Source organism: Manis pentadactyla, chromosome 1, assembly GCF_030020395.1.
Source record: "Manis pentadactyla isolate mManPen7 chromosome 1, mManPen7.hap1, whole genome shotgun sequence".
Taxonomy (NCBI): domain Eukaryota; kingdom Metazoa; phylum Chordata; class Mammalia; order Pholidota; family Manidae; genus Manis; species Manis pentadactyla.
Window position 1 is genome coordinate 158673117 of NC_080019.1, and position 24790 is coordinate 158697906.

Here is a 24790-nt window from a genome sequence, read left to right on the forward strand (position 1 = left end):
TGCATACGGGAGTGTTTTCCCAGCCCAGGTTAAAAGGAGGCCTGATTTGTCAGGTAGCTGATATTTTTCTCTCTTCCTTCTCTCTATTTATAAATACTGTTCTATAAGCTTTGGAGTCTAAATTTTTTCTTCAGTACACTCTGTGGAACAAAAATCTACATACCTATACACAGCAATTTATAGTTTGGATATAAAAACTATTTCTGGATAAGTTTTAGAGAACTCGGTAGGCATTTACAGTTTATCACCAAACAAGTTTGTTGGAACCATAAGTAAGTATATACTATGTGTGAAGTTTAGCACTGAAAAATGTGTGGACTTCATTTAACCACTGTGGGATACTTCAATTCTCTAAACCAATATTTGGACCCATGAGCCGACAACTATGAATAATGTTCCAGGAATGATGTAAGAGAATATCTGAAATAAGAACAGCTCAGGAAACTCATGATGCCAAAGTAAGCAGCTTAGGGTACAAAGAAGAGAAGCTTGAGGGCCCGGTTCTAAGCATTAAACATAGAAATACACTTACCAGAACAGATGGCGGGGTTGCCTGACCACTGGAACTTTGGGTGATCCAAAGCAGGTCTTCAGTTTGGCGGAGTAAAACTCCTCTCACTGAAGAAAGCACGATATGAAAGAACATTTTTAGTTGAGACTGCTGCATTTGAGATTCAGAGACAACTAAAAACCAAGTTCTACCTCCTTATAGTTCAGAGCTTGGCAGAACATATAGGGGAAATGTGCTTAGAAAATGTTCGCTACTTTATTCATATACATATATATAACTTATACTGGCACAATCTGAATTATAAGGCTGTAATATAAAATATTCTTCTCATTATTATACTCATACTATTTCTTTTCCATTCGTAAGCATTTTTAACTTTTTTCAAGTTCCTATGAAGCATTTTTAAGTGATTTTTTTTCATTTCAATAAGAAGATTGAATTGAAATTCCAACTCATTTGTTTGATGCTAAGAATGGAGAAAATTATGCAAAAAGATCCCCTTGTTAGCAGAAAATACATTTGAAAAATGAGCTGGACACCAGATAACTTATCACTGTAGCTGTATTAAATGACAACAATGTTTAAAGATTAGATTATATAAGTTAATTCAACAAAGATTTACTGCATCCTTGCTAATCACTACAGACTTAGGTGAAGTTGAGGCTATAAACACTTATAATAAAGCCAGGTTTCTCCTATGAAAGTATTCCCTATGTCAGAGAGATAAATACAAATTATAAAATGATGTGAGAAGCATATATATATATATATATATATATATATATATATATATATATATATATATAAAACATATAGGAATAAAGACAAAGAAAAAAATTACTTTGCCTGGAGGAGAGAGGGAATCAACAAAAGCTAAAAAGAAGGGTCATGTGGTGTAAGTTCCAAAAACAGAAGCAGAATTTCTCTGTATTCACCTGCTCCCACTAGCCTGACAGAAGGATGAATCAGAAGCCAAAAACCCTATTTGGTTTAAATATTTTCCAAAAACTCCTTTTCGACTGTGTATAGAGTTATCTTTTCTTGTATGGAAGAAAACAAGATACACAAGATCAAGGATGAACATATCTTTCAAGATGATGATCAAGTTACCTAGAATGCTGCATCCATTCAGAACTCTGAGGCTGGCATGACAATGGAAATGTATTTAAGGGAGGAAATTCATTTTCATACGTCTAATGAAAGTTCACAGCACCTGAATTAGTTTATACTGTATATCCTAATGCTTTTGTTGAACATGCTTGGAAATTCTAAGTGTTGTTGACCTCTTTTTTAGGACACCTTTTAGGAGGTAGCTCCACCCCCAGGTTCCACATAAAAGTAAGACTTCAAGGTTCTTTTTGTAGATTTAGTTTCCTAAACTACCTCATTTTGCCTATTGCATACCTTAATCTTCATGCCATTCCTCCACTGCCCTAGCTACTAACCTTGGTATTTGCACATTCTGCTCAATTTAGGTTCCCATCTTCCTCAGGTCATAACCTCCAAGCTATACTTTTTCTCTCTTTGATGCCAATGTCCAGATTCCTGGAACCTTCTGCTTATATGATGTCCTCATAGGTAGCCCCCCACTAGTCTATATTAGCCTTGCCAAAAGGACTTCAGCAATTTCAGATAATAGGCCTCTTCTCTTTTCACTGTTTTACTTGGCTCAGGTATTCCAAGAAGATTCAACAACAAAAAAGGAGCATATAAAGAAGTGAGCCTAGGGTACTCACACTGCTCCAAAATACAAAGGTACCCTAGTGTTTTAGAACTAATACCCTAACATCTGAAGACAGAGTTTCTCCACTTTACATCCTACATAACCTATAAGTCCAGGCTACTTTGTGGCTCTGTCTCAGCACAGTGTCACATTAAGGAAACATCAGTCCAGCAATCAAAATAATTGAAAAGCAATTTAAAGTTTTAGTTGAACCCCTCAAAAAACATCTTATTTAGAAAGTAAGGAATTTATTATACATAATAACGTTTTGTTATATCTTTCTCTTTTCTTTCTCCCTTGTCTGTTTATTCACATTCACACACACACAAGCCTAGGTGTTAGCTGCCTGAAAGGATACGGGCTCTTTTCCCTGAAGAATTTGTAGGAGTTGGAGAGACTCTAAAAATGTATCACTGATAGTAATGCCTCTCATTCATGAATATTCCTCTTTGGCAGCTGGTATTTCTTCCATGTAGCCACTTAAGTAAAGTATCCTTCACTGGAGAAAGGCTAACTACCAATGAGTAAAGAAACCATGGAGAATCCAACATAAAGCAGCCAGGGAACTAACAGGAGGCCATGTCCCTGATGAGTTCACACTGAGCAAACTTCAGTCCAAGGTCGAGTAGGCCACTCTTTAACCTCTAAATACAGAGTAATACTCCTTGATGATACCAGATCTACCTGCTGACTGCAGATCATGACTGGATCTCTACAGCTTTCTGAATTCAAACTTAGTATTGGATCCTCTGGGCACCTAGTATTAGTTCTTCTTTGACCAAGAGCTTCCCTCAACTTCCCTGACCTGCTCTTTCTCTTCTGTTCTCTGGCTGTAAGCCTTTACCTGCTGACTTGCCTCTGGAAAGTTAATGTCTTAGTTGCCTGGGCAGCACTATAACCTGTTTTAATTCATACTTACAGGTACTGCTTTCCTTTTTCTTATACTTTGCTCCCATTTCTCTAAGCTATTTCTAAATGTCATGCTGTTTTGCACTTTCCCCACTCTTTGTGGCCTTCTGTCTGCAAATATTCCAGAAAGCCCCTGATTAATCTATTCAGAACAGCTGCATAGCTAAAACTCCATTCATAGCAGGACATCCCGTCTTGTGCAGTCTAGAGATTGCTCAGAACTACACATGCTTAGGGAAATCAGTTTTCACCAAAGCATATTGAAAAAAAAAAGAAACTATACAGGACGTCATGATGGATATCAAACTCACCATTGATAAGCTGAAGGGAGTCAGGATCGGGGTTCAAAGAGGAGTTCCCCAGCAAAAAATTCTGGTTTAGTGTTTCTGCCATATAATCTCTGAAGTTACTAATTGTATAAACAGCAGTGGGCTTATCATCCAATTCCACAAGACCATGGTTTTCCACCTTGTTGGAGTGAAGGCTAAGTAGGTCCCAGGTAGTATTGCTGATGGCCTCACCATTGAAGGTAACTGCATAGTGAACATCTATGCCACTATGGATAAAAGAGAGAACAGATTAGGCCCTGATAAGGAGGCACAAAGAAAGAACCTTTGAACCCATGGAGAACAAATATGATACCTAGAAGGGGGAGTCCCAAAACGTCTGTTCCATCACCATTCTCTGAAGCCTGTGAACAATTTTGCCATCCCCTCCTCCTTCCCAGAGCACAGGTTTTAGCTCTAAGAACATAGAACAGCTCTAAGGCCACAGACACAACCCTGAAGAACACCCTTTTCTTCTTTCTCTATATTCTCAACAACCCTTCTTTCCTCCTTCAAAGCCAACTGTTCCTCTCCACTATCAGCCTGCTTCCTTTTTTCCCTATTAGCATTTCTTCTCTTTGATTAAAAAAAAAAATCTTCTAACTCTACCCAATAATGAACAATATTCTCATCTCTCTTTATTACTGTTGTTGGATGAATTATGTACTCCATAGTGGGGAGTGAAGCAATGAGGAAGCTTAATTACTATTAACTAAAACATAGTTATTTATTGTGAAAGGAAGATAGGAAATACTTGGAAATGAAGCAAATTTTTTGATTTGTGATTTTTAAAAAATATAATGCTAGAATATTTTCTAATATGACAGTTATCTAAGTTTCTCAGGAGATATGCTTTTGTTTGGTAGCCCAGACAATTTACAGCCCTATAAAGTTTAATACTAAATTGTAAAAAACTACGAAAATGTGATTGTTTTTCCTGGCCTCTAAGAATGATAACTCCAAAGTTTTATAATACTATAGGGCATCAGCCAATTTTGTATTTAACTTAGTAATGCTTGTCCAAATTAAGTATATAAATTTCTGTTTTTCAAGTGCTATAGAAACTAGCTTTCATTTTCTGCCAGCTCCTTCAATTATGAACTCAATCAAACCTTGACAAGAGCTAACAAATAATTTGACCTGGGAATTAAGCTTTGTCACTATCTGCCTTTCCATGACCAAAGAGATTTCTTGGAGTAAAGGACAGTGAAAATATGTTAAGTAGGAGTTGGTGTGTCATATTTTCTTAAATAGTCATTTTGGAGAAATAACATCTGAATACAAAATTTCTAAACCAATAGGAATATTTCTTCTAGACTCTAACTCAGATTTCTCTAACAATCTAAAGATAACATTTTCTAAGTGCTTACAAAGTGACCAGGTACTTCACATGCTTTATCTCATTTAATTTTCATAATAACCCTGTGAAGGTTTTATTATGTTCAGACTATGTTGAAGAAACTGGACTTTAAAGAAGTTAAAAGACGTGCCTAAAATTTTACAACATCTAAGTGGTAAAGTCAAAATTCAAACCCAGATCTGCCTGACCCCAGCACCTGCATTCTGAACTACTATGCTATACTCTCAGTTGCTTTAATTAAACTATTATCAGAAAAAAGTCATTAGAAAGACAGCTTTGCTCTAGTCATCACTCTGGCTTCCAGCCAGTCAGAGACACATCCATCAGAGGCGCAGCCCAGCACGTCACACCAAGGTCCCTCCAGAGGAAAGAAGAGCACTATCCTGCTAAATATCTGCTACTCAAGATAGGCCTGTGATGGAAGCAATCTGCTACCTTCCTACCCTTGGAAGCAAAAGGACTCCCAAATCAAAGCATACAAATAAAGTGCTTTCTCCTCTGAACTTACTTACATATTACTATATATTCCTTGATTATAGCCTTTGTTGTTTTGTAAAATGATTCTGTTTACAGTGACTGCCTTTCAGTCTGAGTTTCTTTCTATCCCCAGTGTTCAGCTTGGTTCCTGGCACTAGGGGGTACCCAGTACCTACTCAATGATAGAAATCTATACTTGTCTGAATATTAAAAAAAAAAACCTGCAACCTAACCAAGATATTCACACTATCTAATGAAAATTATTAACATAATGAAAATGGAAACTAGAAAAGGGGAATTAGTTAAGTAATTTGTTACTATTTGGTGGAAAGCTTCTGACCACTAAAGTGGATTGTGTCTCACTTGTAAAACAGATCCCTGGACTGGAGACGGCTTAACAGGTTGGCATGGCTTGATATACTGGCATGAGTCAGCCAATTCCATAATTGGTGATATATTTCTTGGCAGATATATTTCTTGCTTTAGGTAGATCAACTGGCATCCTGAACAATGCCCTGTATTTTGTGATTTGGTAAGCATGAAATGGTCCTAAGAGTTCTCTCCTTCCTGAGAACACTGGCAGTTCTGGACCTGTCCTGGGCCTGCTTGCTACACATCACACCCTGGACATCCTTCACCTGCCATATAAGCAGGTAGGCACTGTTTCACTCTGAGTAATTTCATAAGGTCTTTCTCCCAGATCTGGTAAGCTGCCAGTCCCAGCTGAGGTGGTTTAGAGAGCTTTAAAGTGGGCATTTTGACACCCTTAATAATGTTCTATTAAGTGGTAAAACATCTACTTATTATCTAGAACTTCCCTCAATCCCTTAGTATTTCATGTCAGAATATGGTGACTCATGGGTCTGGTCTTCTTTTGTAAAGAAATCAATTCATTAAATATGCTAAAATAACCAAATGATAGCCCCAAGGTGGAATAAAATAGTAAGAGGGACACCTACTGGTCAGAACTCACCATATCATATGTGTCCCAAGCATCTAGCACAATGCCTGGTTCACAGTTTATCAATAAACACTTTAAAAATAATGAAAAAACAGCTGATCAGTTTTACTCACTAATGCAGACAAAAGAAGTGACCTGTGCCACTTAAATGACAGTATGTGATACTCCTAACTTATTTAATCTTGAGGATTTTTTGTCTCCGAATATGAGAGAGTACTTTTTTGCCCAAAAGGACATCTCATACATCTCATGTCTTCTGAGTAATCATTTTAGGGATATTGCTTCACAGCCAACTCTGCATGCTCTTCACAAGCCATGTAGGATGAAGCACGTGCCTTGCATGACTTTTAAACATTACAGGGAGAGGATCAAGAAATCTGCACAGATCAGGCAGTTAGACTACTGTCCTTATTCTTTATTGGCAAAACATAATTTGTCTCACAATGATTTCCTTGGACATCTAAAAATAACACTTCTATTATAATCTACCTTGTCTAATGAGGATAAATTCATTAAAGAAGATAGGATGCCTCAGAGAGATGCTGCAATTTAACACTATGATTTTGTCCTCAAGAAAATGTTTGAGGTATCAGGAAACCATCTATTCTCAGAGCTGAGAACTTCACTGTGACCCAAAACAGACTTGAGTTCAGGATGAGGGACAGAAATAACAGAAAGCCAAGAAGCCAAGGAAGTACATAAGCTGCAGAATGTACGCTGGTAGACAAAATATTATCTGATTGAAGAAAGCTGTCTGGCTTTTCGCATTCAGCAACTCTGAGTTAACCAACACCACTGTATCATCATTGTTCGTCTTCTAAACTAAACTGAAACAGCTGCGATATAGAGGAAATTTCTCTTCTGACAGCTATTTCCAGAAATATCAATCATGTAGAAATGAAATTAACCACTTCTTATTCTCTCATCGTAAATGCCCTAACTGGCTGTTTGACATGTGCAGAGTTTAAATAGAAAATAATGGTTCACATCTTATTAAGATCAACTAAGATAAACATATTTCAGAGAAACTCACACATCCTTTCTGTTAGGAAGAAGGTGTATATTTACACAGCCTGGAGCTATATTTTGAAGTGTGTATACCAGGCATATGTACTATTTGTTTCAAATGAGTCCTACTAAAATAATGTGTGCATCTCGAAAGATGTACAAAGCAAATACAAAATATCATGTGCATATAAATGTTCATGGAGAGAAAAAAGAGAAGTTATATATATTAAAGACAGGAATACCTTAGAGATATTGTGAATTTGGTTGCAGTACATCACAATAAAGTATCACAATAAAGCTAGTCAAATGAATTTTTTGGTTTCCCAGTGCATATTTTAAAAAGTTACTCTTACACTATACTGTAGTCTATTACGTGTACAATAGCTACATGTCTAAAAAATGTATATACCTAATTTTAAAACATTTTTTGCTAAGAAATGCTATCACCTGAGTTTTCAGTGAGTCATCATCTTTTTGCTAGTAGACAATCTTGCCTTATTGATGACTGCTGACTGATTAGGGTGGTGGCTGCTGAAGGCTGGGTTGGCTGTGGCAATTTCTGAAAATAAGTCAACTCTGAAGTTTGCCCATCTATGGACACTTTCATGAATAATTTATCTGTAACATGTGATGCTGTTTGACAGCATTTTACCCACAGAACTTCTTTCCAAACTGCAGTCAAACCCCTCAAACCCTGCCACTGCTTTATCAACTAAGTTTATGTAATATTCTAAATCTTTTGTCATTTCAACAATCTTCATAGCATATTAACCAAGAGTAGATCATGTCAAAAAACTTTGTTTGCTAATCCATAAGAAGTAACTCAATCCATTTAAGATGTATCATGAGATTGCAGCCACTCAGTCACATCTTCAGACTCCACTTCTAACTCCAGTTCTCTTGTTATTCCCACCATATTTGCAATTACTTCTTCCAATGAAGTCTTGAACCCATCAAGGTCATCCATGAGGGTTGGAATCAACTTCTCTCAAACTCTTTGAATGTTGGTATTTGTACCGCTTCCCATGAATCACAGATGTTCTTAATGGCATTTGAATCCTTTCCAGAAGGTTTTCAATTTACTCAGATCCATCAGAAGAATCACTATCGCAGTTACAGCCTTACAAAATGTATTTCTTAAATAATAAAGCTTGACAGTTGAAATTACTCCTTGGTCCATGAATAGATGTTGTGTTACAGGCATGAAGATGATACTAACCTTACTGCACATCTCCATCAGAGCTCTTGGGTGACCAGGTACATTGTCAATCGGTAATGATATTTTAAAAGGAATCTTTTTGACTGAGCAGGTGTCACTAGTGAGCCTGAAATATTCAGTTACCCATATTGTAAACAGATGTGCTGTAATGTAGGCTTTGTTATCCCATTTATAGAGCAAAGATAGAATAGAGTTAGCATCACTCTTAAGGGCCCTAGAATTTTCAGAATGGTAAATGCACACTGGCTCCAACCCCTTTTCAAATATAAGATATTACAATGAAGGAATATTACTATATTAAATATTACTGTATCTCTAAAATGAAGGAATATTACTGTATATTTAGCCTATGAATCTGCTTCATAAGTTCTATATTATTATGCTCATCAGTGTTCCAAGAGAAAGTGAATTTCAGATAAATTTTAATCCAAAGGCAAAAAATGACAAGCAATCTTCACAAAGGGTATTTATTGACTATGCTTTCATATTATGCTGCTTCTAAGAAATTCAGAGAGCAGCTGTGTTTGTAAATGAACTATTACAGAGATCAGCTTTCTCCCCATCATCTATTTAATGTGAGACTTGATTAAATTACTGAATGACATAGAGTACTTGAAGGTGTTAACTTCAATACCAGGTCTTTTTTCTTCTTTTAAATTAAGTGTAACTCAATATTTAAAGTACTTGCCAGTCAACAGTCTATGAAAGGGGTCTGTAAACTACAGCCTGTGAGTGAAATCCAGCCCACTGTCCAAAAATTAATGGATTTTATATTTTTTAATGGTTGAAAAATCAAAACAACATTTTGTGACATGAAAATTTTATGAAATTCAGATTTCAATGTCTGTAAGTTAAGTTTTATTGAAACTTAATGCTCAGGTGTTTTCAACATATTGTTTGTACCTACTTCCATAGTGGCAGAGATGTGTAGCTTGCAGCAGAGACCATCTGGCCTGAGAAGTTTAAAATATTTACTATCTGACCTTTAACAGCAAAAGTTGCCCACTCCTCATCTGTAAGGAACTGGGTAGTGATAGTGGGAGTGATAAAAAAAATTGAGCCATGCTCACTTGGACTTGGGGCTACCAAATTATTTAACTACCTCTGCATTCAATGGACAGTTTAGAAAATGCCAATAAAGTACACTACCTGCCATTTTCCTTGGGGGAGCTGAAAATAAAAATTGAAGAGATTAAGCAGAGTTTAAAACAGTTATAATTGCCAGATCCTTCATCAAAGTACAAGATCTTAATATATTTCCTCTGAAAGGTTTCCCTGCAAGAAAATGCTTGCATAGTATCAAATGCTGACAAATTCTTGTATATTGAAGGAAACATGCAAAGGTGAAGAAAGTATTCTATCTTAAAATAGTCTTTATTATGTTTAAACATTCTTAGTAAAATGCTTTCTAAGCAATCCACATAAGGTTATCTCCTTACAAATAAGCTTATTGCAATAGATCAGCAGAGGACTCCAGTTGTTGGCATTAACAAAATTGTGAACCTTTTTTCAGGAATACAATGTATTGTGTAATATTAAAATAAAAGAAAATCAGATAGTATATAGAAAGGTGCTAAGTAGTTGGGAAAGGTTAGAACTGACTAACCTATAGGATATTGCATAGCCTTTAATATTTTTTATTTTATGTAATAGACACTTAATAGAACTTTCAATGTGTCAGGAACTGTGCTAAGCATTTTATAAAAATTAATTAATTTATTCTTCATTAAGATTAATAAGGACCCTTAGTATCACATTACAGGTAAAGAAACTGAGGAACAAAGAAGCTAAATAATTTATCCAAAAGTATTTTTTAATAAAGTAGAATTAATAGGTAAATTGTTTTTATACAAATGAGAAGTTAAGACTTGGTAATTTACATAAAATCATTCAGTCAGAAGTACCAAAGGTAGGATTTGAACCATGGCAAATTGGACCCAAAGGTCATGTTGTCTTTCATGTGCTGCCAAATGAGAAAGGTCTTCAAAGGCCTCACATTCTGTTTCTCATACGAGCTTTAGTTACAACTGGAGACAGTATTCTGTGAGAAGTGCTTAGGTTGAACTGGGGAGACAGGTCAGGGTGTGAGGGTAGGTGGAGGGTCAGTTTACCATGCTTGCCCTCTCCCCTGTAACTAGCTGACTGTCAGTAAGTTATTTAAATTCCCTGTGCTCTGCTTTCCTTACCAGAAAAAAAATAAGGATAATAATAACTACCTCATAACATGGGTATTGGGATTAAAGGAGTTAATATAGATATAAAGCCTGGCATGCTGTTAGTGCGATTTAAGTGCCTGCTGTTGTTTCTGGTAAGCCCAGATGTCATGACAAGAATAAGCCAAAGTTAAGTTGTTGACACTGTTAATTATGCTGTGAGATTACACAGCACCCCTGATCATGCTGCCCGGCATCCAACAGCTTGGCCACCACTACCACCTGAGTGCTCCAAACCTGCAGAGTTCTGGGTCTAGCAAGGAGGTTAACAGCAAGAGCTATAAAGTCACACAGTTTGTTCAAAATCCCTCCTCTGCTGCTGATTTACAAACTCTCTAACCCTGGGCTAATACCTCACCCTTTTAAGCCTGTTTGCTTCTCTGTAAAGTGAATATTAATACAACTTATGTTCAGAGGATTGAAGATTAAGGCTGCTCAGGAATGTGAAGTGCCCAAAACAAAGTTTTCACTCAATAAATATTCACAAGTATTATGCCATTGGTCTCAAGCAGAGAAGAAATGTCTTAAAAGAGGTCTCTGAGTTACTCAGAGCCGTTATGTTTGAAACAAAGAAGAATGCATACCCTCCAAAGTAGCCTTACACCAAGACATCAATGTCACCTCAGCAGACCACTGATATGCGGTAGCAGAACACTGAGGTCACACCTAATCTGACTTCAGGCCCCCCTTAGAGCCAAAAATAGCAGTGTGACTTGTCAGCAGCCAGCTGGGGACATGAATTCCTGAATTCTTACCCTGGCCCAACTACAGATCTAGTATGTCTCCTTGAATATATTCTTTTGCCATTTCCTAACTCAGTTTCTTCAAGTGAAAAACTGGCACTAATAATACAAATTTACCAGACATAACATGGAATTACAGCATTCAAATCACCTGTGGTTAATATATATATATAATAGACACAAAAGGAGATTCCATTTGAAATAAAGAGTGCAACTCAACATGTACATTTTTAGAGTAAGTCTATTTACCTAAAGTCAAGCACATGAATGTCCTTATAGCCTGGTAACCCAGTAAATGCATTTTCAACCTGTTAAAAATAGAAGTAAAATTTGTAACTATGTAGAAATGTGAAAGACATAGAAAATAATGCTTTTAAGAGTAGAATATAAAGTTCACTGTTTACAACTATTAGAAATTTATACACATACATAAACACATGTGGGTCAGAAAGTTACATTAAAAATTATAATAGTTACAATATTTGAAAATATATTTTAGCACAATACTGTCACATTTTTATTTTTCATTTTGTCCTTTTAGTGTTCTTTAATATTAATTTTTTTGCCAAATTATGAAAAGTAATTCTCATTGACAAAACACTGTTTTTTCCCCCTCATGTGATGAAATGTGAAAAAAGAAGCATTACTTTCAAAAAATACTATAATAGCATTTTTTAAAATGTTGTTTGGATTGGGAGTCAGGCTGTAGCACACACTGACAGTTAGGTGTTCATTTTCTGTAAGTGTGGAGTGTCTGACGGCATCTCTTTCCTGTTCCTACAACATGAGGGAACTGTGAACACAGCCAACATTAGAGAGAAGTCTGCAAGCCAGGGCTCAGCCCCCAGGAGAAAGGCCTTGTTGACTGGGTGTCACAAAGGAGATTATGAAACAGTGACCAGGTAACTTAACTGGTCAAAAAATCCATTCATGAGCATCACATCTGCAAGAACCTGTTTTATTATCAAGTCTTTAAAATCCAGCCATGCAAATCAATAGAAGCTTAGTTACTAGAGAAAAAGAATGCCAGATTGCACTAAAGACATGCACATATTTTAACAAAACTGAACATTTAAGAACACTTCAGAAGGTAACAATCTTACCAGATAAGTCACTATCAGGCTAACATCAGAACAAGGGAAATAAGTTGTTAGTGGTCTTTGGGGACATCTCTAGGCATCTGCTTTTAAAACCAAGTCCTCATTTAATCAAGAAAGTGGGATTTCTTAAAAGGTCTCAGTTCACTGAAGATCTTCATGCCTTAAGGATAAAGAATCCAAACCCATGAAACTTTTTGGCTATAATAATTTGCCTTGATTTTAGTCTCTGAGAGGAAAGAGAGAAGTCTAATTCTTGTAGGTTGGGGTAGAGATGGAATATGCAGGACTAGGAATCCAAACACAGGGTTAGCCCCAGCTGTTCTTACTGGCAGTGACCAAACACAAGTCTTTTTTTATAGAACAGATACTGTCCTACCCACCGACTGTGCTGCATTTTTCAAGGTTAAAATGAATGTACCCAAGAGTTAAGTACGCTCTTAACTGTAAAATGATGTACAACAGTGTTGTTATTATTATGAAACCCATCTTGTTTTGGGCTCTGCCATCTCTTGAGTCTAAACACATACAGGTATTCTTAATTCATCACGTCCAGTTAGCTACTGTATGGGTATCCATTTGCAAGAAATCATCCTACTTTATTAACATTAAGATTAATAATAGGTACAATTTACTGAATGACTTCTATGTGCCTGGTGCTTTGCAATATTACTTTAAATCCTTTTAACAATCCCAAGATATACCTATTTTCCCAATTTTATAGTGGAGAAAATTGAGACTCTGAGATGTCAATTAACCTGCCTGGGATGATGCATTTGATAAGTGACTAAATCAGAATGTATTCAACCAACGCCAAATCTCTCTTAACTCCAAAGGCCATATTTTTCCCACTGGATTACATTCCTCTTCCCCTTTCCTCTGCCTCTAGAATTGGGACCAGGGCTGAGAAAACTGAAGCTTACTACAAATGCTCTCCTAATTAAAATACAGGGGACTCTATATAGTATAAAGGAAGAAACACTTTGAATGTAAGGAGGAGATCTGATTTTCCTTTCTATTCCTAGAGGCTAAAATGGCCATGACACAAGTCACTTGACTTCCTGGGTCTCACCTGTAAAATGGAGATGTTACTCACATGGCTGCTGTGAGAAGAGAGACTTAAAGCAGCCTGCAGAACACAAGGCACTAGACAGGGGCGTGTGTTGAGTCTGTGGCTGTCTGCAGAAACAGATGCACCCAAAGCCCTGTTATACCGACCTTTCTCTCTCCAACATCATACTTGGTGTAATTCTAAGCTTCCTCTTACTCTTCTCATAAAAAGAGAGTAATAGCTCCTGAACCTCAATCCTGTCCAAGCAGGCTTTCTATTTACCTGTGTGTTTTCCAAGACTGCCCAGGAAATAATACTGAAGGGCCAGTCCCTGTGACTGCGCCCTGAGGGAGAGCTAGAGGGCTCTCTTCAGTTTGTAGCCAACAGCGCAACAGAACCTGTTAGATATATGACCCCTGACTCTGCTGCTCACTACAAAGAAACAGCAGTTGGTAGACATTTCATGCCAGGTAAGGGGACAGAGGTGTAGAGAGAGACCAGAGAAGAAACTGTTTCATGGTAGGCTCAGACACTTCATCCCCCTCAGATCACCTCAAGCCAAGAGCTACCTACCTCATAAGGTCCTTGCTGGAAATGTTTTTCAGGGTATTTATTAGACTTTCTCTAAGTATGCAGTCATTCTGTGAAATTGTTTACCTAAACACTGAGGTTTATTAAAGGCTCTTTAATCCAAGGGCAGAGAGAACCAGACAACTGATCCAAAACACTGTGTGATGCCAGGTGACCACTGGCCTGGCTGACATTTCTTCCACATACCATACAGCCTTGCAACTTGGCCACACAGCTGGTTAAATTAATCATCGGGCCTAGACTGCCCAAGTCTGATGGCTGCAATGATGCTGCTTGCCTGAGGTGCTGCACATTTTTATTTCTCATCCTGACAGAGTGTCTAGGGAAGAAAATTAGTCCAAAGTAATGGAACTGAAAAAGTTGGCCAGGGAGAACCCTACCAAGAGGGAACAGAAAAAAAATAGGTAGGAAGGAATGATGCATCCTGTCATTGAACAGAGAAGGGAGATGGTCACTGAATAACTTACTATGCAAGAAGGGGGCCAACTATGAGTCATTTTTGAGTGAAAGAATATCATGTTCAAGTCCTATATAGAATTCTTACAGAAAGCAAAGTTGTGGTATGGGCTAATGTATGATTGTTAAAGGAAACCCTTTCTTAAAAATATCTTCAATCAAGGAACAGAGATAGCAGGGAATTTTACTTTTCACTGGCTGCTCTTTTGTCCTTTTGAACTTGATACTGTATACTATCTATGTGTGAACTGCTCAAAAGTTTTTCAATTAAAAAAAAGAATACTGGGGTGGGGGATCGTAAAAAAAGATGACAACATGAGAGGTGAGGTAGAAATCTTCTCCCAAATCCATATATAATATAAAAATACAGCAAATACAACTAACCCTTAAAGAGTGACCAGAAATAAGATTGCACCAGCTGGCATACATCTGGGAAGAGAACATCTCAAGGAAAAGGGTAAAGTAATAAAGCCATGACCCAATGGGACCCGAGCACTCCCTCCACACCAGCTCACCAGTGGGAAGAAAAGAAACAGAGCAAGGAGGGAGTAGAAGCCCAGGTCTGCTAAATACCGAGCCCTGGAGATCTACTACAGGAGCACAAACCCACACTGCATGGTGCGCTGGAGAAGAGGGGTTGAAAAGCAAAGCCAGAGACTGAGATTCCAGCGCTTATGGAGAACAGGTTCCCAAAACCAGCTGCTCTGGGACAAAAGAAAGGCAGGCACTTTGAAAGACTTCCCAACAGTGAGAGGGCTGCTAAAGGGGCAAGGATTACACAGAGCTTGCTGCTCAGGAGAAGGAACAGGTGGACAAAAATCATCACGGCACTCTCACCCCAGCAGGTTGGGAACTTTCAGGAGCTTGAGACACTCCATTCCCCTGACTGGCAACAAAGCCCTGAGGCCCCCCAGCTCCGATAAGTAGCCTGCCACTCCTTCCTCCTGGATGGCACCTGCAGCAGTAAGGCAGCCCTGCCTAGAGCAACTACAGGGGCTTAACACTGAGGATGCTCCTTGCATGTGTGGTTAACTGGCCCTGACAGCAGAGGCAGGCACTGAGGGAGGGAAGCAGGAAAGAGCTATGTCTCCTGGAAGGCACCAGTGGTGATTGCCTGTGACCTGTGCCATTGCTCCAGGCCAGCCAGAGGGCAGCCAGGCCTACAGCAGCTTAGGGGATTAACACAGAGGCTGTACCCTGCACGTGGCTCACTGGCCTAACAGCGGAGGCAAGCACTGCAGCCGGGAAGAAGGAAAAAGCTCTCTCCTTTGGGTAAGCACAAGCACCGCTTTCCTGTGACCTCTGCCATAGCTCCAGGATTATGAAAAGGCAGAAGAACCTTGTTCAATCCAACATCCCCCAAACACCAGAAAGAGGGCACAGTGAGACTGAAACCACCAATATTCCTGAAAAAGAATTCAAAATAAAAGTCATAAGCATGGTAACAGAGCTACAGAAAAATACGTAAGATCTAAGAAACAAATTCAAGACAGAGATAGACACGTTGAAGAATACAGTAGCTGAAATGAAACATACAATGGAGGAATTTAAAAGCAAATTACATGAGGCAGAGGAGACGGTAAACATAACAGAAATTAGAGAACAGGAATAGAAAGAAGCTGAGGCAGAGAGAGAAAACAGGATCTCTAGGAATAAAAGAATGTTAAGAGAACTGTGTGACCAATCCAACAGGAACAATATTCACATTATAGGGGTACCAGAAGAAGAGAGAGGGAAAAGCTATTTGAAGAAATAATGGCTGAAAACTTGCCCAATCTGAGGAAGGAAATAGTCTCTCAGGCCATGGAAGTGCACAGATCTCTGAACACAAGGGCCCCAAGGAAGACAACAAGACATATAATAATAAAAATGGAAAATATCAAGGAAAAGGACAGAGAATTAAGAGCAGCCAGAGAGAGAAAGAAAGATCACCTACAAAGGAAAACCCATCAGGCGATCATCAGACTTCTCAACAGAAACCTTACAGGCCAGAACGGAGTGGCATGATATATTCAATGCAATCAAACAGAAAGGCCTCGAACCAAGAATACTCTACCCAGCAAGATTATCATTTAAATTTGAAGGAGGAATTAAACAATTTCCAGATAAACAAAAGTTAGGGTAATTTACCTCGCACAAACCATCTCTACAGTGTATTTTAAAGAGACTTCACCAGATGGAAGTGCTCCTAAGGCTAAATAAATAGCTGTCACCAGAGAAAATAAACCACACTAAAGGGAGTAGACCAATTAATTACTAATGAAATACAAAATTAAATTGGCTACCCACAAAGTCAGTCAAGGAATAGATAAAAAGTACAGAATATGACACCTAACATATAAAGAGTGGAGGAGAAAGAAAAAGAAGGTAGAAAAAAAGAGAATCTTCAGATTGTATTTATAATAGCATAATAAGCTAGTTAAGTTAGACTGTTAGATAGTGAAGAAGCTGCCCTTGAACCATGGGTAACCATGAATCCAAAGCTTGCAATGGCACTAAGTACATATCCCTTGATAATCACTCTAAACGTAAATGGTCTGAATGCACCAGTTAAAAGACATAGCATTACAGAATGGATAAAAGAGCAAGATCCATCTATATGCTGCCTACAGGAGAATCACTTCAAACCCAAAGACATACACAGATTAAAAGTGAAGGGATGGAAAAATATATTTCATGAAAACAATAGGGAGGAAAAAGCAGGAGTTGCAGTACTTGTATCAGATAAAATAGACTTCAAAACAAAGAAAGTAACAAGAGACAAAGAAGGACATTACATAGCAATAAAGGGGCCAGTCCAACAAGAGGATATAACCATTATAAATATCTATGCACCCAACACAGGAGTGCCCAAATACGTACAACCAAAACTAACAGAATTAAAGGGGAAAATAGAATGCAATGCATTCATTTTAGGAGACTTCAACACACTTCTCACTCCAAAGCCCAGATCAACCAGACAGAAAATAAGTGAGAAGAGAGAGGCACTGAACAACACATTAGAACAGATGGACTTAACATACATCTACAGAACACTCCACCCAAAAGCAACAGGATACACATTCTTCTCAAGTGCACACAGAACACTTTCCAAAATAGGCCACATATTAGGCCACAAAAAAGAGCCTCAGTAAATTCAAAAAGATTGAAATTCTACCAACCAACTTCTCAGACCACAAAGGTATGAAACTGGAAAGGAATTATGTAAAGAAAACAAAAAGGCACACAAAAACATTGAGGCTTAGCAACATGCACCTAAATAATCAATGGATCAATGACCAAATTAAAACTGAGATCAAGCAATATATGGAGACAAATGAAAACGACAGCTCAATGCCTCAACTTCTGTGGGACACAGTGAAGGCAGTTCTAAGAAGAAAGTATACAGCAATTCAGGCCTGTCTTAAAGAAGGAAGAACAATACCAAATGAACAGCCTAAATTCACAAGTAATGACACTGGAAAAAGAAGAACAAATGAGGTCCAAAGTCAGTAGAAGGAGGGACATAATAAAGATCAGAGAATAAATAAATAAAATTGAGAAGAATAAAACAATAGAAAGAATCAATGAAACCAAGAGCTGGTTCTTTGAGAAAATAAACAAAATAGATAAACCCCTAGCCAGACTTATCAATAAAAAAAGAGTCTACACACATAAAAAGAATCAGAAATGAGAAAGGAAAAATCACTAGATACCACTGAAATACAAAGAATTATTAGAGAATACTAGTAAAAAGTATATGCTAACAAATTCGATAATTCATAAGAAAAGGACAACTTTCTAGAAAAATACAACCATTCAAAACAGACACAGGAAAAAACAGAAAATCTGAACAGACCAATTACCAGCAATGAAATTGAATCAGTAATCAAAAACCTACCCAAGAACAAAACCCCCAGAGAAGATGGCTTCACAGCAGAATTTTATCAGACATTTAGAGAAGACCTAATACCCATTCTCCTTAAAGTTTTCCAATAAGTAGAAGAAGAGGGAATACTTCCAAACTGATTTTATGTAGCCAGAATCATTAGAATACCAAAACTCAGCAAAGACACCACAAAAAAAGAAAATTATACTCCAATACCCCTGATGAACAGAGATGCAAAAATACTCAACAAAAGAATATCAAAATGAATTCAAAAATACATCAAAAAGATCATACAACATAATCAAATGGGATTTATTCCAGGGATGCAAGGATGGTACAATATTCAAAAATTCATCAACATCATCCACCACATAAATAAAAAGGACAAAAACCACATGATCATCTCCATAGATGCTGAAAAAACATTTGACAAAACAACATCCATTCATGATAAAAACTCCCAACAAAATGGGTATAGAGGGCAAGCACCTCAACATAATAAAGGCACATATGACAAATCCACAGCCAACATCAAACTTCACAGTGAAAAGCTGAAAGCTTTTCCTAAGATCAGGAACAAGACAAGGATGCCCACTCTCCCCACTTTTATTCAACATAGTACTGGAGGTCTTAGCCACAGAAATCAGACAATAAAAAGAAATAAAAGGCATCCATATCAGCAAGGAAGAAGTTGAACTGTCAGTGTTTGCAGATGACATGATATTGTACATTAAAAAACCCTAAAGAATACAGTCCAAAACTACTAGAACTAGTATCTGAATTCAGCAAAGTTGCAGGATACAAATTTAGTACACAGAAATCTGTAACATTCCTATATACTAATGATGAACTAGCAGAAAGAGAAATCAAGAAAACAATTCCATTCACAATTGCATCAAAATGAATAAAATACCTAGGAATAAACCTAATGAAGGAAATGAAAGACCTATACCCTGAAAAGTACAAGACACTCTTGAGAGAAATTAAAGAAGACACTAAAAAATGGAAATACATCCCATGCTCATGGGTAGGAAGAATGAATATTGTGAAAATGTCCAACCTGCCTAAAGCAATCTACAGATTCAATGCAATCCTTATCAAAATACTAACAGCATTCTTCAACGAACTAGAGCAAATAGTTCTAAAATTCATAAGGAAATACAAAAGATCCCAAATAGCCAAAACAATACTTAGAAGGAAGAATAAAGTGGGGGTGGATTTCACTTCCCAACTTCAAGCTCTACTACAAAACCACAGTAATCAAGACAATTTGGTACTGGCACAAAACAGATCAATAGATCAATGGAACAGAAAAGAGAGCCCAGATACAAACCCACACATATATGGCCAATTAAATATGATAAAGGGGCCATGGATATACAATGGAGAAATGACAGCATCTTCAATAACTGCTGTTGGCAAAACTGGACAGGTACATGCAAGAGAATGAAACTGGATTATTGTCTAACTCCATACACAAAAGTAAACTCAAAATGGATCAAAGACCTGATTGTAAGTCATGAAACCACAAAAGTCTTAGAAGAAAACATAGGCAAAAATTTCTTGAATATAAACATGAGCAATTTATTCATGAACATATCTACTTGGGCAAGGGAAACAAAAGCAAAAATGAACAAATGGGACTACATCAGACTAAAAAGCTTTTGTACAGCAAAGAACACCATTAGTAGAACAAAAAGACATTCTACAGTATGGAGAATATATTCATAAATGACATATCCAATAAGGGGTTAACACCCAAAATATACAAAGAGCTCACATGCCTCAACACTCAAAAAGCAAATAACCCGATTAAAAAATGAGCAGAGGATCTGAGCAGACACTTCTCCAAAGAAGAAATTCAGATGGCCAACAGGCATATGAAAAGATGCTCCACATCGCTAATCATCAAGGAAATGTGAATTAAAACCACAATGAGATACCACCTCATACCAGTTAGGATGGCCAACATCCAAAAGACAAGCAACAACAAATGCTGGCGAGGAAGCAGAGAAAGGGGAACCCTCCTACTCTATTGGTGGGAATGTAAATTAGTTCAACCATTGTTGAAAGCAGTACAGAGGTTACTCAAAAAACTAAAAATGGAAATACCGTTTGACCCAGGAATCCCACTTGTAGGAATTTACCAAAAGGATACAACTTCTCAGATTCAAAAAGACATATGCACCCCTGTTTATCACAGCACTATTTACAATAGCCAAGACATGGAAGCAACCTAACTGCCTATCAGTAGATGAATGGATAAAGATGTTGTTCATATATACAATGGAATATTATTCAGCCATAAGAAGAAAATAAATCCTACCATTTGCAACAACCTGGATAGAGCTAGAGGGTATTATGCTCAGTGAAATAAGCTGGCGGGGAAAGACAAGTACCAAATGATTTCCCTCATTTGTGGAGTATAACAACAGAGCAAAAACTGAAGGAACAAAACAGCAGCATACTTGAAGAACCCAAGAAGGGATTAGCGGTTACCAAAGGGAAATGGGGTACAGAGGGTGGGTGGGAAGGTAGGGAAAAGGGGATTAAAGGGTATTATGATTAGCACACATAATACAGTGGGGGACAAGGGGAAGGCAGTATAGCACAGAGAAGTAGTGACTCTATAGCATCTTACTATGCTGATGGACAGTGACTATAATGGGGTATTTGGTGGAGACTTGACAATAGGGGGGGTTGTAGTAACCACAATGTTGCTCATATGAAATCCTTCCTAAGGCTGTATATCAATGATACCTTAAGTTTAAAAAATTAAGAAAAAAACAACATTAAGTTAAAAGGAACTAAATTTAATGTTCCCGTATGAAAAACAATACAATGTATGTAGTTTCTCAAAGATATTCATTTCTTCAAATATTGTCAAGTTAAAATCATGCCATGGAACACATTCTTCCTCGGCTGTGCAGAGGAAGTTGGAAATAGAACATTTACTTATTTATTAACAGATGGCAAATGTGTACTAAGATTTTGTTTCAATGAAATAACTCATCTGTATTACAGTGTACTTTTCACAAAGCTTTCTGAAGAAATGGGTAAGTCATACCCTCTGAACCAAGTATAAGGAGAGCTTGAATCCTAAACTTACCTTTAACCAGAGTTGTGAATATAGGAAATTTACAACCCAGCAAACTGTCTTATTTATCAAAAAAATAAAAAATAAAAATGAACAAGAAAATCACCACCTCTGAAATAAACTCTTCCACAAGGCGCTGGTGGTAGAAGCTGGAGGGATCCTGTAGTTCTTCCCTGTACTGCTTTCCCAAAAGGTGGATACTGAATTCTGCGATCTGCTCAGCTGCTGGTTTTGTGGATTCTTCTACCACATTCTCAATTTCATTGCTAATCTGGATTTTTAGAGAAAGAATAATAAATGTCAATGCTTACTCATTCTATCAACAAATATTTATTGACTGGTATATACCAGACACTATGGCAAATTTGGGAAACTTCTAATGATGACCTTTTATATAGTATTTGACTTCAGACTAAACTGGGTGGACTTTAAGACATAGGTTAATATTAAAATTACTGTGTGTTTGCACATTCCTTTGAATAAAGATTAGTTCAGAGAAAAAGAAAATTTTCTGCAGATAACTACCAAAGTTGACCATACTGGGTAAAAAAAGAGCTGACTGTAGTAAATTATCATCTAAAAATACCCTAGAAGGGTAGTTCTCGAACTCTTAACCATCACTGAGGAACCCAAAGAAGTTTGTTTCTGTGGGTTCTATATATAGATATTTACCAAACAATAAATTAAGAGGGAAATTTTTTAAACACTTATTAATTCATTAAAAAATGATAGATTCATTACATGTAAAATTATGTTATTCATTATATGTACAAATACTACACATTTTGAAAAATAAAAAAATGAGAACAATTGTTTATAGTCTTATAAATTCTTTAAAGTCTGGCTTAATAGAAGACAGCTGATTGTCATATCTGCTTCTGCATTCAACTGGTTCAATATGTTGTCTTAGTTGAAGTACATGAAAGAAAGTCACACAGATACTGTAGTAGGTAGGGAAGGGGGGACTATATTAATAGCTGTGTTAGGTACTGTGGATATTCTTTTTGGATACTACACCAAATTCATCAAATGGTAATTTCTCAAAGCTTAGTTGAAATAATATCAACAAACTTTTTGTACTCTGTAACATTAAAATCCAGGTCTTCCAGTAGCCAAAGCTCGAACAATTTGAGCAACAAAATAAATATTGGATTATAATTCACAAATAAAATAAATATCTATTAGGCCATATTGATACAAATAAATGATTTAATAAATGGGAAAAGTAATAATAGTATCTTACAGAACAATTCCAATTAATAAATGTAGAAGGAATGAGGGAAACAATATCACTAGTAGAACACTACAGGTTTAACTGCTACCTGCAAGATACAATTGAGCTAATCCAATCCAAGTCCTTCCATTTTGATATACAAGAAAACCAGGGCTTAGAATTGAAGAATAGCTAGTCAAAGGACTCACAGCAAGCCAATCACATAGTTAGTAAGAGAATATAGGGGCTTTTTTCACAGAATCACTTTGCATCCCTAGTGGACTGTATAATGAGAGACCTTCAAAATCTCAAAATAGGAAAGAACCTCAAAGACCCCATCATCCCTCCTGATGCTTGAATTCTCTCTAAATATCCCTGACAAATGGCAGCTCATCCTCAGTTTAAATGGCTCTGATGAGAAAGAGTCTTGACTTTCAAAGACAAACCATTATATTTCCAAAAAAGCTCTCTCTGACACCTCCTTACCCTTCACAACTTGTAGTACCTCCCTCTTCCAGTTGCATCTTCCTTTCTCCCACCTTGCACTCTCCTTTCCAGCCACGCTAAACTCTTACATGCAGACTAAGGAATGCGTTTTAAATTCTCTCTTCTAAGGCCTAAGCAATGACCTACGTTTTTGGCTTAAAGGCCTCAGGCCAAAATCCTGCACTTCCTCTTCTTCTAGTAACTTCTATTCATCCTTTTGCCTTTGTTCAGACCTTACTCACACTAAAAATTTTCTCATAATTGTCCAAATGCATTCCTCTTCCATTCTGCATTTACCCTATCATTGCACATACTACACAGTAATTATATTTATTGCATATTTACTTCTCAGTATGCCTCCTGAAACAGTAACTGATATGTATCAGGCACTCAGATTTTTTGTGGGGGGAGGGGGACATTTTACAATTAAGGTAAAACTGCATTAACATTAGTTTCAGGTGTACAACATAATGATTTGGTATTTGTATATATTGCAAAATTATCACAATAAATCCAGTTAATAGCCACTACCATATACAGTTATAAATTTTTTCTCATGATGCTAACTTTCAAAACCCACTGTCCTAGCTAATTTCAAATATGCAATACAGCATTATTAACTATAATTCCTATGCTGCATTTCACATCCCTATGACTAATTTGCTTTATAACTGAAATTTTGTGGCTTTTGACCCCTTTCAACTATTTCATCCACCCCTATTCAAATATGTTCCCCCATAGGATTCACCATTGATCCCAGTTTTGTAACATGGGACATAAATAAAAACTGTAATCATCAGAGAGCCCTTCAAATAAGTACAGACAGCTACTATGACTTCCTGACTTTTCACTAGCTCCTCTCCTTCAGACACTTCCATGGCTCTTAATGTATTCTTTAAAGTCTGGTACACATGAGTGAGGTCTGATCAATTAAAACAGTAGGACTACCACCTCCCTATGGTAGATTCTATATTTCTATAAATGCAACCTAAAATTACACTAACTTTTACTAGTCCCTCCACCCAAGTAACTGCATCATACTGTTGATTCATACTAAGACCAACATCAATAAAAACTCTTATCTTATAGAATTTTATACAAGACTTTCCATTTTCCCATATTAAATTTTATCTCACCAAATTTGGATAGAAACTTCCATTTACAGTATTAAAATATCCTCAAAGTAAACTTACCACTACAGAGTACCTAATGCTGAGTAAATATTGTGGAAGGTCTGTACATGTTGAAAAGTCACATAGATCAAAGACTCCCAGATAACATAGGATTCTAAAAACTCAATAAACAGTTTGAGCAACAAATTAGACTAAGCTGAAGAAAGAATTAGTGAACTGGAAGACACACCTGAATGAAACACAGAGGAAAAAAGGGCTTATTGAGGAGTAATTAACAGACATAAGGTATAAAGTGAGGAGGTCAGACATATATTTAATCATAAGAGAATAGCTGACAATTTCTCCTAT

At 37.0% G+C, this 24790-nt stretch overlaps 1 protein-coding gene across 1 annotated transcript in view; it reads right to left on the reverse strand.

Moving 5' to 3' along the window:
- Window positions 1–24790, reverse strand: part of IMPG2 (interphotoreceptor matrix proteoglycan 2) — an 85020-nt gene that overhangs the window by 27874 nt on the left and 32356 nt on the right. The window contains exons 7-11 of the mRNA XM_057502249.1: window positions 21720–21881; window positions 11700–11758; window positions 9644–9664; window positions 3455–3699; window positions 533–618 (exon numbers count right to left, since the gene is read on the reverse strand). Of these exons, the coding sequence (XP_057358232.1) occupies window positions 533–618; window positions 3455–3699; window positions 9644–9664; window positions 11700–11758; window positions 21720–21881 (573 nt within the window). The remainder of the gene's footprint in view (window positions 1–532; window positions 619–3454; window positions 3700–9643; window positions 9665–11699; window positions 11759–21719; window positions 21882–24790) is intronic.